General features: G+C 42.0%; 1 protein-coding gene across 1 annotated transcript; it reads left to right on the top strand.

Annotated features, from left to right (window-relative positions):
• Window positions 1-1,330: 1,330 nt before the first annotated feature.
• On the top strand, window positions 1,331-6,116 carry LOC145554271 (uncharacterized). Its single transcript, XM_081613823.1, has 4 exons — window positions 1,331-2,813; window positions 3,608-3,751; window positions 3,855-4,058; window positions 5,520-6,116. The coding sequence occupies exons 1-4, from the start codon at window positions 2,808-2,810 to the stop codon at window positions 5,562-5,564; spliced, it is 399 nt and encodes a 132-aa protein (XP_081469949.1). The 5' UTR covers window positions 1,331-2,807; the 3' UTR covers window positions 5,565-6,116.
• Window positions 6,117-17,727: the final 11,611 nt, after the last annotated feature.

Genomic DNA, 17,727 nt, shown 5'->3' with positions numbered 1-17,727 from the left:
GGCTGCTGCAGCCGCTAAACAACACATGGAGCAGTGAAACCAGCTGAACATGCATTCTGGAACCCCATTTGGGTTGCTAGGTAACGGGGCAGAACTCTGCTGGGGTTGCTAGGTAACGGGGCAGAAGTCTGCTGGGGTTGCTAGGTAATGGTGCAGAAGTCTGCTGGGGTTGCTAGGTAACGGGGCAGAACTCTGCTGGGGTTGCTAGGTAACGGGGCAGAAGTCTGCTGGGGTTGCTAGGTAACGGGGCAGAACTCTGCTGGGGTTGCTAGGTAACGGGGCAGAACTCTGCTGGGGTTGCTAGGTAACGGGGCAGAAGTCTGCTGGGGTTGCTAGATAATGGTGCAGAAGTCTGCTGGGGTTGCTAGGTAACGGGGCAGAAGTCTGCTGGGGTTGTTAGGTAACGGGGCAGAACTCTGCTGGGGTTGCTAGGTAACGGGGCAGAACTCTGCTGGGGTTGCTAGGTAACGGTGCAGAAGTCTGCTGGGGTTGCTAGGTAACGGGGCAGAAGTCTGCTGGGGTTGCTAGGTAACGGGGCAGAAGTCTGCTGGGGTTGCTAGGTAACGGGGCAGAAGTCTGCTGGGGTTGCAAGGTAACGGTGCAGAAGTCTGCTGGGGTTGCTAGGTAACGGGGCAGAACTCTGCTGGGGTTGCTAGGTAACGGGGCAGAACTCTGCTGGGGTTGCTAGGTAACGGGGCAGAACTCTGCTGGGGTTGCTAGGTAACGGGGCAGAACTCTGCTGGGGTTGCTAGGTAACGGGGCAGTGCCTGCTGATTTGTGACGTTACATATCACACACAGAAACACAATAACTTATTGCCAGAAACAGCTTTTTTTTTGCTTAGGCTGTTTTTAGAAGCAGTAGAAACCAAAATGAAAGTACAAAAACCTACCAACCCCTGCAAAAGCATGAAATGAGCTGCAGCGCAGGGCATTCAGGGTAAATTTAACCAAAATAAACGCGCAGCAGAAGAAATGACTTGTGGTCTTTAGCCTAAGACAAACAGAAATCCTATAATCGCTAAAATATGACGCCACTTTATTTCTGTTTGCATTTTGTGAAGAAGGAAGTTGCGCTCAGTGTCTTCAGAGATGTTCATGTCGTTTCCTTCAGTGGTTCTTGTTGCAGCGCCCCCACAGGCCAGGAGGGGAACAGAAGAACACCAAGGGAAACTTCAGGAATACTTTCAATAAAAAAATTACTTTACATTTTGAAACCACTGATTTATAAGTAACAGATTCAGGACATACGAAAAAGAAGATTTTTTTTTTTACTTCTGGAAAATTTCACTTTTCAGTTAAAAATATGTAATTTGCAAAAAGGTAAAAAAAAATAAAAAATCACATTGACAGTTGTAGCAAAATAAAGACCTAAGCAAATGTTTACCTCCACTTCTCAATAAGTAGAATTAAAAAGTAGGTTTTTTTAGTAATTTAATTTAAAAAATGTTAACTCAAACAGTCCAAATTATTCAGATTAAAATGTTTTATTTGCTTCTTCTAGCTGAACAAATAAACACTTAAAATATGATTTTCTTCTTTCAGTTTCAACCAGTCGCTCAACCTAAACATGAAAGAAAATGTATGAATAGATATTAAGAGAAATCAAGGGAAAGCAGTTATTAATCCTTTTCCAGGAACAGAAATTAATTCATTAAACATGATTTTTTAAAATTTATTTCATGGTAATGTTTATCTTCACTTTGGATCCTTCTGCTTTGTTTCTAAATAAAACAAGTTATAAAACTAAATGCTTATTTTTTTTATGAATATGCGATTATAAAAGTCATTTTAAGCCAATACATCCAGGAAATCAACTTATCTTAACAAGATAACTCAAACTTTAACGTCACCTTTAACATCAGCTCCAGCTTTAATGTTTTCACAAAGTATTTAAGATGAGTGACGACTGAAAAGAGGAACCAGTGAAGCGTTGAGCCACCGCGCGGCTCACGCTGCAGGATTAGCACCATGTGTCTGTGTGTACACAGCCTATACTGCAGGATGTACAATGTGTGAAAATAAAGCATTTGCTCACTTGTCCTGTGCATCTCTCTCCACACGGAGAACAGATTTCATCCCAATGTCAGAAGCAGCTTTTTCTGAATCATTTCACTCCCACTCATCCCGGCTGCAGAGCGCATGAATATGAGAGCTGTTTATGTTAGCAAAGATAAATAAATAAAAAAAAAAGGGAAGGTTTCCACAGGGCGACTGGAAATATTTAACTGCGTTTATGAAAAACACCACAAGCCTCCTGGGAGAGAGCAGGAGGATCCCCAAACAAGGTGCAGCGAGCGGCACGGCTAAATAATTCAAAGGCCTCCTCACACACACACGCACGCACACGCACGCACACACACACACACACGTCTCAGTTAGTGTGTTTTTAGGAAATGCAATGAACTGAGGTCACACTGAAACCAACACTGTAAAATATCAGCGCCGCATTTAGTCATTTCTACATGTTCAAAATTTGATTTTGAACATAAAAGTGTGAATTTGTGAAAAATAAACTCAGTGATGTAAAGAGCCTTAAGGTCAGGCTAAGAAAAAATTAATACAAGAACGAAGCTGTATGAGTGGTGATCTGTGTTTTCTGTGCATTTATTTAGAGGTTTTGTTCTCCTGAGTCTCTGTCTTCCCTGTTGATTGATCCCAGCTGCGTCTCGTTTCCCTCCCAGTGTCTTTAGTCCCACCTGTTGTCTTTGTCTCTTGTCGGCTCCTCGTCGTGTCGTCAGTCTGTCTCCCTGTTCATCACTTCAACCTGAGTCTGCCTGCGTCCTGCTTCTCACCTCACCATAAATCATGACAGTATGGGAATAAAGTCAAAATAATGAGCACAAAGTCACAATATTATGAGAAAAAAGTAATAAATTCCATTTGATTAACTTTCATTTCTGAGTTAAAACTATTTTCTAGTTGACTTTTACACATTAGTTGAATGTGTAATTGGTAGTAAACGAGCCGTTTCAAAGACGTTCGGAATTTATCGATACGTTGTGCCGTAACCTAGCAACCGCTGCCGAGCCCAGCCAGTTACCTAGCAACTAAAGCTTAGTTTAACCACTGTATGCGCTGTACAATGGCTGCTGGAGAAGACATAGTACCCTATTGTTGATTTACTGTCCAGAAACCATTTGCTGCATTCATGTTGACTGTGCAGGAGGCTCCACTTCTGCTTTTCAAAGATGTATGGTTGTATAATTGCGCATTTGTTTGCAGCCATTTTCACCCGTGAGCGTAAACGTTGAGTTGGGCGTTGTGGCCTGCAGCAGCTGGTTTGAATTTAAAATTAGAGGCGCTAAAACAGCTAAAATCTCATTAATTAATAAAGATTTTATACGAAAAATGTAATGAACATGTTTTATCTAGGACATGAACATGTCCTAACCTGTACACCATAATAGATCCCATTTAAGGACAAGCTGCCATTGCTTAGCTATTGTTATTACATTGTAAACTAGACCAAAAAACACTTTGTAATGTTTAGTTTTTGCAGTGCATTAGGTGAACCGTCATTTTCAAGCTAAGCCGCAGTTGAACTTTGTTCCAGTTTGATTTGATAAACGTCTCTGATGAGAAACTCCCTCTTTGTCCTGACACAGAATCTGCTCAGTGCGGCTGACCCGGCGTCCAGCAGCAGATCGCTCAGTGGCTCCATGGTCGTCCATTTCTCCACGTCCATGCCCATAAACGAGTTTGGCATGGGTCTGATTCCCTCCACCGCCGGGCAGCCCGACACTGAGCCCGTGGTGATAAATAGCCTTTTTAAAAGCATGAAGTACAGCAATGCCTTTGTTTTCTTCGCCACCTCCTGACTTTTTCTCCCCTGCGTGATGGATTGGTTTTCAGCTGCCGAGCGTCAGCGCCATTAGCCATCGGAGCCGTCCGATACGCCGCCGCGGCGTACGTGCAGACACACAGATCAGAGCAGGAAGCAACATTTCCGAGCAGCGGGCCTCTGATGCGTGCAACGCAAAACCAGTAATGGAGGTCTGCAGCAGACAGCTATTGATGGAAAATGGGATTCGGTGTCACAGCAGAAAACACAAACAGGTTCGGTGGAGGAGCGCCGTCGTTTCATGCGAAAATGGTTAAATTACAACGAAATGAAGGCGAAACTAGAAACCCACAGGAGGAATTTGTTAAAAACGGATCTCTCCTTTATCTAAAATAGGAAGCATCCTGAAAGTCCTTCCTCCAGTCAGAAGGAGAAATACAGAAAGTTTAAATATGTGATCGTTTGTTTGATCTGTAGCAGCAGCAGTGGTTTGTGGGCAGATGCCCAGGGCGGCGTCTCCTGCAGGGCGGCAGGAGCTGAAGGACTTTCAGGATCCTGAAGGTCCTTCCTCCAGTCAGAAGGAGAAATACAGAAAGTTTAAATATGTGATCGTTTGTTTGATCTGTAGCAGCAGCAGTGGTTTGTGGGCAGATGCCCAGGGCGGCGTCTCCTGCAGGGCGGCAGGAGCTGCAGTTGTTGGTAAATCTGTAGCCTAATTGAAAAGAAACTATTTAACAAGTTGTAGACGTCATGTTTTGTTTTGAAATCTGTGAAAAAGCTTCTTCACGTGATTTTAATGTCACTCATTTAATGAAATCGCCACAATTGCAAAATTCTGCTTTTTCAACGTTAGAATATAAACATTTATATCTCAGTCACGTATAAATAATTGTACATTCAAGGATGAAGACGTGATGTTTACATGTTTGCAGATCATGAGATGATAAAATCTGATCTTCTACCTGCTTCTTTTTTTTAACTAATCATGTAAAATTACATCTCAGTGATAATTTGTTTTTATTTTTTACAGTGCGTTAAAAAAAATCAATAAAAAGATTTCAAGCCGTAGAAACTGTGTAATGGAACATAGTAAAAAACGTAATCAGGTAACTGAGCAGCTTTTTTCATGTCTTAATGTGTGAAACTCGATAAGAAAACAGTTTTATTGCATCTTCTGATGTTTGATAATTTTAAAATCGGAGCCACTGCGAGACGTTGGGCTCCCTTCAGTCTCAACATGTTGCGTTATTACGTTTGTAAACACGTTTCAAAGTCTTTGTGGGATAAAATTAGACCTACCCAGTGAACATTCTTCAGTCGTTTCGGCTCGAGTTGTTTTCAGCACCTCAGGCTCCTTGTTAACCAGCAACTGCAGAAAAAGTGGCAAAAAGTGACTGTTGCTGTTTAAAACGAAGCAAAATCTGATGAAGGAGCCACTAGTTTGTTTTTTAAAAAAATGTCTTTTAGAGCATAAAATGTGGAAAGTAGCTTTGTAAGCCGTGATCTTTGTAAAAGTACAAACTGAGGTGATAATTTACTGTTTATGAATGTTATTTATGTTTTATTCTGCTGTGATTCTGTAGAGAAAAGATGCATTTAAATGCCATCTAAAGATAAAAGCGACACAACGGATCTGCAGTGACGCTTCTGTTGCAGAGCATGGATACCATTAATGTTTGACACCATCCTTCTTTCTGTCTAATTTTAACTCTGAACCTGTTTCGTTTCTTTTTCAGACACTTCAGCATCAATCTCACTGTTTTAAACAGTTGCAGTCGTGAGATTATCTCCTCGACTCCAGATGAGTGAATCAGAAGCTTTGTGGATGCTGCGATTTAAAACAAAATGATAATTATCCTACTGAATGCATTCATACATGCAAATCAAATATCTTGACTGTCCAGAGAAACATGCTGGTCATGGAAGAACCAAGTCAATCGATGTCCCAAGTGGGACAAAGCATGAAAAGTGACTGAGACGTCTGGTGGACATGCTGCAGCTGAACACGTATGGCACAGTGAGAAATCAGATCAGATCAATAACATTAAATGTTACCGTGTCTTTGTGTTGGTTATATTTATGGAGGGTACAGTGGTTTTCTGTTTGAGGGTTTTAACTGGACTTGCATCAGTCGTTTTGTTTCCATTATAAATATCTTGTGAATTTTGAGCAAACTTTTAAAATTTCTCCAAAAAATGCAAGTTGTTTTCCAGCTTTAGAGCAAATCATCCAGGTTATGCAAAACATAATTTCATCAGATGTTGATGTTACTTGTGGCTGTAATAAACAGGAAGTAAAGGATGCAAACTTACACGGACAGACGTGTTTCTCAATGCCTCTGGTAAGGCACAGACCCCCTCATGGCAGAATTGATAGAAACATACTTGTTTAAAAACTGTGGATATAATTTAAGGGTATTTTCACAACTGAACTGGATTCAATTGGGGACCAAAATTGCAATTCCAAATCCTTTGAGCAACCTGTTCCCCTCCTGGCCTGTGGGGGCGCTGCACCAAGAACCACTGAAGGAAACAACATGAAAACCTCTGAAGAAACTGAGCGCAACTTCCTTCTTCACAAAAATGGAGTGACGTCAAATTTTAGCAGTTGGACAATTTCTCTTTTGTCTTTGGTAAAAGACAACAGTTTTCTCCCACTAGCGCTAGACTAACGCTAGCATTTGTTTTGGTTGTATTTACCCAGAATGCCTTGCGCTGTAGTTCACTTCCTGCTTTTGGAGCGTTCTCCGGCCCGCTCGGCGTTCACATATGCATTGAAAACCCACCAGAGTTCACTTCAACCGAACCGAACCGAGGATTTTAAGAGAACCAGAGTTCGTATTCACGCCTCTGCAAACGAACCAGACTTTCAATACAAACGGACTGGAGTTTGATTAAAGTGAGCTAAACATGACTGGTGCAAGAACACTCTTAATTCCTATATAACCACAAGATTGCTTTAGATTTCAGAAGCAGAATTATATTTTCTATTGTACAGGGAGCCAATGTAGCTAAAACAGGATAAATATGTTTTCTCTCTTTGCTTTTCATCTGATCTCTTGTTGCAGCGTTTTGGATCAGCTGAAGATTTTAATTGCATTTTATGGATTTTCTGATAGTAAATAACTACAGTAGCCCAGCCTTGAAGGAATAAATGCACGGACTGGTTTTCCACTTTCACTCCTGGATAAAACCGACTCCTTAGGACTCAAAAATGAGGGAGGACAAATTATTCTGCGCCCCAAAAATCCTTCTGCTGGCACTGAAACGTCTGACAATATTTCCAACTTGTAAAAAAAAAATTGAATAACACTTTAAAACACATCTTCTTTTAAAGATCTAAAAATAATGCTTACTTTTGGTTTTTTCATTTTCAAAAAGCAAATCAGCCCACAGATCCTGTTGACACAAAATGATGCACTTTAAACAACGAAACGGCCTCCTGCTGTTAGCATCAGTGACGTTGGATGAAAGGAGAAATTTCCCCACATCACACTGACTGCTCTGCTTAAAAAGTCTGCGCTCAGGCCAGAGATCAAAACCGAAAGGCTCTTTGAAGCTCATAAATCTTCCCCGGAACAATGCAGCTGTTCGTGGCCTCACGAAGCCTCACGAAGCCCTTCGCAACGGCCTTTGTGTTGCTTTTTTGAAGGTTAGTTTGCAGCCACAGGGTTAAGATCACACTTTCACTCCTCCTCATGCTCCAGTCAAGGATTATTATTACCCAGATCCACTCAACCTGCTGTGAGAGCCATCCTGAAGACACGGCGCCTCGAAACAACCCGCTGCACAGCACGGGCGCTAGCTAGCTAACGCAACGAGACGCAAAGATATGAGACAATATAGATGTAGGATTTAAATTATCTTCAAATGGAAATGTGGATGATATATTAGGGCCAGGCTTAGAAAATATAAATAAAATCAAATTATGAGAATTAAGAGAATATTTATGAGAATAAAGCTTCAAAAGACAGAAATGTTTTTACTTTTTACACTCAGAAATTTCCAAGCTTTTTCTAGAAAATTTCTGAGATTTTTGGGGAAAATTTACTCCTTTTTTTTCCCTCTCTGAACGCAGCGGCCCTAAATCAACGCTCTTCTACGAACTCTGAGGCAGAATAGAAAGATTTAGTGTTTCTGAGACAACATTCAAGGTTTTCTACGGGTTTTATTCCTACAAGCAAAACTCTTTCAACAGCCTGATGCAAGACAGAAATTATGGATCATACCAGCTGAATGTATGGATATGTGCATCAGATTGTTCAGCTTTCAGGGAAGAGCTGAAGTATTCAGCAGAGCAGTTTTACCTGCCAGGATTTGAAATCTCTGTTCGCTTTGTTGTGACGTGCTGAAGTCTGCTCACAATGCGTTTCAGGGATATGGCCACAAAAACTGTGGCCCTGTTTAAGACACCAATTAAGCTGCTCTGCAAAGGAGGGCTGGCTTCCAGTGACAGCTCCGTCTACTTCCCAGCTCCCAGAGCTGCCTCAACGTTTCATAAACCAGGTAGTGCTGGGAAAAAAGACAGCAGGGGAAGCGTTATTGCTAAATTTGCTAAAGCTACGTTCATTGTTCACGATTTATCAAGTATTTGTGCCACCATTGACGGGAATTCATTTCTGCTCCAAACAAATTGGATAGAAACGTTGCATGTTATTGTTTAATTTTGCGCAACTTCAGGTTTGGTGTTTATTTTATGATTATTAATAAGTGATTGTGGGGTAGATTAGCTACTGCTGATGTCAGCTAATCGGACATCGCAGTGGTTGATTAGCTAATATTAGCGAATTTAAACATCTGCTCTAGTGGTGATCTGTCAGAGTTGGTCGCCTTTTTTATTTTATAACTGAACCAAAACACACCAAATCCACTCTTTTGTCTTTGGTAAAACACCAGAAGCAATTCTTCCTGCTAGCGCTAAGCCAGTGGTTCTTAACCTTTTTTGGGGTACCGAACCCCCCCAGTTTCATATGCGCATTCATCAAACCCTTCTTAGTCCTCTCCCCCCCCAAACACGGTATTCTGATTTAGTAATGTAATTATATTAGCTGTGTTACCACCCCCACGCCACTAGAGGCAGTAGCAACCCCGAAAAGATGCAACTAAGGAGCAGATTTAGTAAAAACATTTGGTAAAAACGGTGAGTTTTGCTGAAAGACACAAGCTCAAATTCATGCTGAGAGTGGAGCTCCTTCAATCTGCAGCTCTGATTGGCTAAGCCAGTGTTTTTCAACCATTTTTGAGTCAAGGCACACTGTTTTAATTGAAAAAATCCCGAGGCACACCACCAACCAAAAATGGAAACAAAGATATTCTGTAGCCGCCTATATATAGTCATTCTTATCAAAGTCTCTCGAATAGGAATCAAATAAACACAAAAATGTATTATCACATTTTACATTTCTTATTTCAAATTGCACTTAACATGTCCACTTCAAAAATACACCTGAACAGCCACAACACTGTGGTGTGAAATTTAAAGAAGTTGTAGAAAACGTCAAAGTGTTTTACAAACTAATCCACAAGCATCTTATAGCCATAATACAGAAAATAATTCTTATTCTGAAAGAAGCAATAATATTTGGGAAACATTTCACTTCATATTCACTGTTACAATATGAAGAGTTGCATGTACAAAATGTCAATATCTGTATATTTTACCCACCTGGTGTGAAACCTGTGCATGTTTGGATGAAAACAGCTGATTTCCTGGCAGAAATTGAAGATTTCAGTCTCTCTCTGTTTTTAGTTTTTATAGTAACCAGGCTTCAGAAGCTCACTTCACACAGATATGTTGTGGGAAATGGACCCATGTTCTTTCCAACTACTGCTGAGCTTCACTGTGTTTTCCATCACTGTCATCACAGTCTTGCTAGATTCAGTGCTCTCACCGCTACCTGTAACATTCATGCATTACTAATTCTCGTTTTAATGTAAAATGCTCTGTACCTACTGCCATCTAGTGGTAAGAAAATTACATGATTACGCCGCTAGTCACTGCTACAGCAGACACTCGAAGATGACATTATTTGCAGACAATTCATTTTCAAAAAATATTTTAAAACCAATTACCGTATTTTTCGGACTATATAGCGCACCATACTAGCACCCTCAATTAAAAAAATTAAAATAAAAACTGGAAGCTGCTCTCGGTTTTCCATCAGGACCCAGCAGAATGCCTCGTCCTAATAAATGTGCTGGACGCAGCCCTCCGTCTCCAAAGCCGAACCATGGTTTCGTTCACACCGAGCTTAAGTGCAGCGGCTCTATTTCCCTCCTGTAGTGCCAGATCGACAGCCCTCAACTTAAAAGCTGCATGATATGAGTTTGAAAACATTTCTCCGTCGTGCCTGCTGCTAGCATGTGCTTATTGTAAATGAAAATTAGCCGTTCTTCTTTGATTTATTTTGACTTCTAATGATTCACTTCCTGCTAGAGAGCCCCCTGGTGGTTGAAGAAAAATACACAGAAAAGCCACAAGCGGGATACAAAGTTTCAAATGGTTCAAAGTTTAGGAAAAAAGTAGCAGCTTATAGTCCGGAAAATACGGTACCGTAGTGAAATTGAATAATTTCCACGGCACACCTGACGATCACTCACGGCACACTAGTGTGCCGCGGAACAGTGGTTGAAAAACACTGGGCTAAGCAATGTAACGTGATCCTCTGATTGGCTAAGCAATGTAACGTGATCCTCTGGTTGGCTCAGCAATGTAACGTGATCCTCTGATTGGCTAAGCAATGTAACGTGATCCTCTGATTGGCTAAGCAATGTAACGTGATCCTCTGATTGGCTAAGCAATGTAACGTGATCCTCTGATTGGCTAAGCAATGTAACGTGATCCTCTGATTGGCTAAGCAATGTAACGTGATCCTCTGATTGGCTAAGCAATGTAACGTGATCCTCTGATTGGCTAAGCAATGTAACGTGATCCTCTGATTGGCTAAGCAATGTAACGTGATCCTCTGATTGGCTAAGCAATGTAACGTGATCCTCTGATTGGCTAAGCAATGTAACGTGATCCTCTGATTGGCTAAGCAATGTAACGTGATCCTCTGATTGGCTAAGCAATGTAACGTGATCCTCTGATTGGCTAAGCAATGTAATGTGATCCTCTGCAGCAAGTGATGGCAAAGCGGGGCGTCATCACGACTTTACACACGTGTGTCTTTACCTCCGCGGTCGGCAGAGGCTCCGCCGAACCCCTGAGACCGACTCACCGAACCCCTGGGGTTCGATCGAACCCAGGTTAAGAACCACTGCGCTAAGCTGATGTGTTTGGTTTGGTTGTATTTACCCAGAATGCCGTGCGCTGTAGTCCGTTTCCTGCTTTTGGAGCGGTCTTTCGTCCACTTGGCGTTCACATACCCATTCGAACCAAACCAGGGTTCTCTTCAACTGAACCAAGGCCGAGGTTTGGGCCAGAGTTCACCTGAACCACTCCAACCGATCGAGCCCACGGGGTTACAGTCTCCCCCACGCCCACCTCTAAACTCCCGTCTCATGAATCTTCGATGGGCCACTATGAAACCAGATTCCACTCGGTCCGAATGAAAAGCAACTCCATCAGCAGAGCAATACGACAGGATAATCAGAAGTACCCAGCTTCTAGGCAAACGCCGCCGGAAGCGAGCGGGACTGACACGTTTGCAACAAGATGAAGGACGAGGCTGCAGAAGGTGTGTGCGGCGCGTTGCGCCGGCGCTGCTGGGAGAGAGATAAGGCCTGGGGGAGAGGAAGAAGATGGAGCCAGATGTGGGGCAAAGAGGAATGTCAGGGAAAAATAGACGGGAAAGCCAAAGACAGCGAAGGTGTGTCGAGCCAGACAAGAAGAAAGCGGTGGCACGGTGGAAGTTCAGATAGTCATCCACCTGTTTGAAGAATTTTTAGAGGATAATGAAGACGCTCTCCTCTCCTGAATGCTGATTAGGACGGAAAGCTGAGGATGTTCCCCCCCCAACGTTCGCCTGTCTATTACTATTAATGGAAAGCCTGCCTTGCTCCCAGTATGGCTACGGTTCAATGGGCTGCACCACCTTATCTGATGTAATTTTTATGAGTCTGTCTTGAATCCCCTTATTGCCGACCTCACGCTGTCTCTCCTACAAGGATGTTAATGGGAACTTGATGTGCTTGTTAGCAAATAAAAGCTGGCGCTGGCAAGCTGTCAGTTAAGTCCGTTCCCATGTTGTTGTCCACCGACGCGGGACAGCGCCGCTCGCCGAACGTCCCCAAAGCCGGACACGGCAGCGCAGCGCCCGTCAGGCACGCCCTTCGTTTTCCTTCCTCGGTTTCTCCTTCCTCTAGTCGGAACACGACCCGCGCGGAAACAGATGGCTGAAGGGAGTTTGGGGAGAAACAAGCTACAAGGACGTTGTTTGTGAATTTCTGGGCTGAGGGGAACAAAATGCCAGGGGGATCTTGCATCACAGCGATGAGAGGGAGGAGACGATGGCTGCTCCCTCAGCTCACAACATCTGCTGGGTTGGTGTGTTTTGAGTCGAGAGCCTCAGGTGCGTCACAGAGCAGAAGCTATTTCTCAAACTGTCCGACGGGCCTGTCTTTTGTTTTACAGTGTAATCCTGCGTAGGACGTTTTCCCCCTCCTGTCCTTAACGCTCGGTGCAAAGAGACACAAGCAGGAGCATTTAAATTCAGACTTCTACGGGCTTCTATTGTTTTAAAGGTGACCTATTATGCTTCCTTGACCAGGTTAGAATCGGTCTTTGGCCTCTACAAAGCATGTTCATTACATTTTTTTAAAATAATGAGGATTTTAGCTGTTTTAGGGCATCTAGTCCCTTTTAATCCAAAGAAGCTGCTGCTGGCCACGCCACCCGACTTATCATGAAAATGGCTGCAAACAGAGGTACAACTGTACAATGCTACATCTTTGAAAAGCATCGGTTGAGCCTCCTGCACAACCAATGAGAATGCAGTGAAAAGAAAGTGGTTTCTGAATGGTAAGTCAATAAAACATTTCACTGCAAAAACATATAATCCTATCAAGTACTTTTAGTCCAAATGAAATAAGACAAAACTAAATTAAAAATGTCTTTTCAGCAAGACATCAAGGCTTATTATTCTAAGACAATAATTCCTTAATATTGATGAAAAAGTTAAAGTTATAAGTGAAATAACATGGATATAGAGTTTCGTTCCACTGGCAGATCATTTAACTTATGACTAGCACTTTTTTTAAAATCAACATAAATAAGTTTTTGACTTTAAACAAGCTCCTCTAGTTTGGTGTTATTTCAAGTGTACTGAGATATTTGCACTTGAAACTAGTCCAAAACCCATACGGAGGTAAAACTAGCTGACCAAAGTGCCGGGGTTCCGCTTTGGTTGCTAGGTAACGGGGCTGGGCTTGGCTGAGGTTGCTAGGTAACGGGGCTGGGCTTGGCTGAGGTTGCTAGGTAACGGGGCTGGGCTTGGCTGAGGCTGCTAGGTAACGGGGCTGGGCTTGGCTGAGGTTGCTAGGTAACGGGGCTGGGCTTGGCTGAGGTTGCTAGGTAACGGGGCTGGGCTTGGCTGAGGTTGCTAGGTAACGTGGCTGGGCTTGGCTGAGGTTGCTAGGTAACGGGGCTGGGCTTGGCTGAGGTTGCTAGGTAACGGGGCTGGGCTTGGCTGAGGTTGCTAGGTAACGGGGCTGGGCTTGGCTGAGGTTGCTAGGTAACGGGGCTGGGCTTGGCTTTGGTTGCTAGGTAACGTGGCTGGGCTTGGCTGAGGTTGCTAGGTAACAGCTCGTAGAATCCCCTTTAAACGTCACTTTTGTAATTTGTATTTCAAACATTATGCAACAATCTGTCTACATGACGGTTCTATGATCCTAAAGCTATTTTTTATAGATCCGACTGATGTAAACTGGCTTCCTTCTCTGCTAAATATGAGTTTAGCACATAGAAAGCACACAAATGACCCGTTTTTAACCCTTGTGTGTGCGAGGACTGAGGCAAATGATACAAGTTTTACGTGTGTGAAGGTCGGATGGACCTCATTTCTACATGCAACGGTTAAAAAAAGCCATATTCAACATCTTTAAAGATTTGTTTTCTGAAGGGAGTAATGAGAAAAAAACAAACCACAAGATAAAAAATGTTAAACTTGTCTCCAATGCCGGCAGACAAAAACCACGAGGCGCTTCGTGGAAAATACTGGCTCAGCAAACGAGTTTTCATAGGATCCAAGTTTCGGGTCAGGGTTGGTTTCCCTTCAACAGTTTAGTCTATCGAAGCCCTGCTGTTGGACAGGCGGTTGAAGGAGGGGCAGAAACATAACAAATACTAAAGTTCTGAGTAAATTCATGTGGTCTCAGGGACGACGAAGGAGTCTGGTGGCCGCAAATAGAGGAGCAGGAATCACCGGCTGGTGATGGTGGGTATTTTTCAGCTGTTTTCGGTTAAACACATTATGAGTGGTTGAAAATCCACGTCAGTTTGTGGGAACAAACTTCGCCTGTAAAGCTGATTCTGAGTCTAAACGACGTTTTCCATGAGTGTCTGCAGAGTTCACGCTGTGCAGCTGTAGGGTTTCACCTGCTTTTCTCACAAATTCTTTTTTTTATTTTAATAAACATAAAAAAAACGTAGGGTTTTCAAAAATAATGCAGCTTTATGACCAGCAGCAGCATGACTGAAGTGATTTGTTGCCATTTGGTGGCATATTATACTTTATGTTTAACCGTAATTAGTGTCTCAGCTGTGCATGTTAGCTTGCCAACTCTGGCTAATTAGTGTCAAACTAAGACAGCGGGTTGGAGAGCCACAGCTTTTTCCAGTAGAGGCGCAGATTTCTGCATATAGAAGAATAAAATGCATTGAAATAAATGTTTTATATCCGTCAAAATATGTTGCAACGTGTTCATGAAGTCTCGTAAAGTAAAATCGTCCACTCCGGTTCTTTCTCAGACATTTTGATGTCAAATCGCTCGTTGGCAGGATAATCAAAGTTCAGCCAAATGAATGATTTGTTGTTTTTCACAGAGCTTCGGTCCTCAGCCAGAAACATTGATGAAATTCTGCGTTTAGACTGTTTACCAACCAGATTTGGCTTAATTAGGACATTATCTGTGATTTACTTTCCCGCTGCACTGATTTCTGTTTCAATAAAGCTGTTTTTATCTGTAACTTCTCCGTGAGCGCTGGTGTTGAATCTGACTCACAGTAATGGCCGCCTGAAGAAGCGATGCTAGCGTTAGCAGCTAACAGCCGACGTCCAGACCAGTAAATAATCAGCAGATAAATCCACCAACCACTACTCCCATTTTTGTTTCTATTTTGTGAATTAGGAAGTTTTGTCGTCTCCAGAGAGTTTTGTGTCGTTTCCTTCAGCGGCTCTTGGTGCAGCGCCCCCACAGGCGAGGAGGGGAACAGGTTTTTGAGCTAGCGCAGTGTGAAACAAACCACAGCAGCCGAAAATGCAACAAATGTTGTAATTTTGGTCCCCAGTTGATCCGAATCTATCCAGAGACCCTATATGTTCATGAACACTCAATATTTTCAGCTTTTCTTTTGGGTTCTAAACACTTTAGTCTGATTTTTGTGTTAGATTATCTTCTGCTTTCTTGGTGTATTTTCCTGTTTATGTAACAAACTGAAGTTGTGTCGGGGTGTTCTGCCCTCCGTGATGCTGTAGTTGTTTGCACAAAGTGAGAATCAAATTTATTATGCATTGGCTGCTTTTTGTAGCAAGACAAAGGGAAGAATATCTGACCCATCTCGCAGTAATGGGAAACATTACGTAAGCTGGCAGAACAGCAAACAACACTCTAAATGCAAGTTAAAAAGGCTTTTTGTTGCAGGGCTGCCAGGGTTTAATTAGCGCAGATGCATCACATTCAGACGGAGGAAGTGTTTCCTGTGACTCTGTCGTGTTTTATTAATATCAAAATGCACATTTGCAGCACCAGCGTGGACAGAAGCATCGTCATCCTGAGCTGAAACACACACAGGGTTATAAAAAGACTTGGACTTTAAATTAATTAGCACAATAAACTGGATCATCTTCATATTTAAAACTGTGAGGAGTCGTTTGTAAAGATACACAGTCCAAAAAAATAACAAATTATTTGGGTTATTCGGCCTATAAGTAAAAAATAGGATTCATTTTCAAAGTCACATTTTAACCATTTTATTCGCCAACTAAATATTTAACCCTTTACGCCGGAGTTTTGAGCGTCTGCCTAAATAAATCTTCCTTATTTTAATTGTAAGTAGTTCTTTAAATGTCCTGTGAGATGATATACTTACCCATGTATCCATAACAACCGGAACTTTAAATATCCAGCAAGTTATTTTCGCAATATACCGTCTATTAAACGATTATGTCCCGATTAATTACGCTCTCTGCAGCTGCGATGTTGCCGTATTAACCCGATACTTGCTGGAAAGTGCAACGTCTCCCCTTTCAGAAACCGTTGGAATTTTTCAGATAGCGCTACGTGTGGCGGAATTACGGTACTGCAAATTTAGAGGCGTCGGCGCCGACACGGTCCAGTCTAGAAGGGTTGATTGGTAAGCTAAATATTTAGCTCCAAAGTTAGCAATTAATTCAAGATTCAAGAGACTTTATTGTCATTCACATCACGTGTTACATGAGGTGGAACGAAATTGAGAGTCACGGCCCCAGTTACATCCAAATATAAAGTATAAAATATAAAAACTAGCTACAAGATCAAATTGTTATAAATAGGAAAAATATTTACAAATATATAAAAACAAGAAGTAGAAAAATGAAATGTATATTAATAGGAGTGTACAAAATGGATGAAGTATGAATAATGCAGATAAATTTAGCAGTGCAACATTTTAAAGTGTTAGCAAGATAAATATTTAGTTTACCACATAAATATTACATATTTAGCTTTAAACTAGCTAGTTTAAAGCTGCTAGCTCAGCTTTAAACTAGCAGCTTTAAACTAGCTAGTTTAAAGCTGCTAGCTCAGCTTTAGCTAGTTTAAAGCTGCTAGCTCAGCTTTAAACTAGCTAGTTTAAAGCTGCTAGCTCAGCTAGCTTTAAACTAGCTTTAAACTAGCTAGTTTAAAGCTGAGCTAGCAGCTTTAAACTAGCTAGTTTAAAGCTAGCAGTTTAAAACTGCTAGCTTTAAACTGAGCTAGCAGTTTAAAGCTAGATATTTTGCTAGCAAGTTAAATATTTAGATCTGAGCTAACTACACATTTAACTCCAAACTATTGATAAAAAGCTAAATATTTTGCTAGCAACCTAATTTGTATTTCCAAACTAAAAAACCCAGGTTGTTGCTGTTAATGTAACTTTACAAATGCAACTCCATAAAAAACGATTCCACCAATAAAACCTTTTGGTATTGTAAGTTTAAACCATCTTATCCCCTACTCCAACATCCATGTTTTGATGTGTAACCACACAACCGGAGATTTAAAGCGAAGCGGCAAAATCAAACGAGGCAGAACAATATTACTGTGAAATCCTGTATGTGAATTTAATTACCTCGACCTTCCAGTGGGAAGTTTCTCTTTCTCCCTCTTGACGATCTGCTGACAGCGTTGGGAGTCGGAGAGCGACGGCGCTGGAGTTGAAGAGGCTTCTAGCAGAGTGATCTCACCTGTCCGGAGGATCCATATAAATATAAAACCTTCCCTCTGCTGTCAGCGGTGACAAAAACTCCAGGCGGATGACTTTCCATCTGACGGCTCAGACTGACTGGAGGTTTTTGTTTTGAGTCTGTAGGTGGAATTAAATGTGCCAGTCCAGGGAGATTCAGGTCCACTGGCTCTCCGGACAGGATTTTCAGTAGTTTTGTATAATTTACATTGATTTATATTGATTATCAGCTAATTGCAACAATTTTAAGCAAAGTAATTGGAGGTTTTCTTTTGTGTGCCACTGCAGTGCATCCTGATTGATGCGTTATTTGCATTTCAAAGGCTGAATCTGTCATGTTTGAAGTGGCGTATTGCAGCTTTT

This window comes from Poecilia reticulata, chromosome 2 (genome assembly GCF_904066995.2).
Source record: "Poecilia reticulata chromosome 2, P_reticulata-male-v2, whole genome shotgun sequence".
NCBI lineage: Eukaryota > Metazoa > Chordata > Actinopteri > Cyprinodontiformes > Poeciliidae > Poecilia > Poecilia reticulata.
The sequence above is the reverse complement of the archived record's forward strand: the minus strand, read 5'-3'. Positions and strand labels throughout refer to the sequence as shown.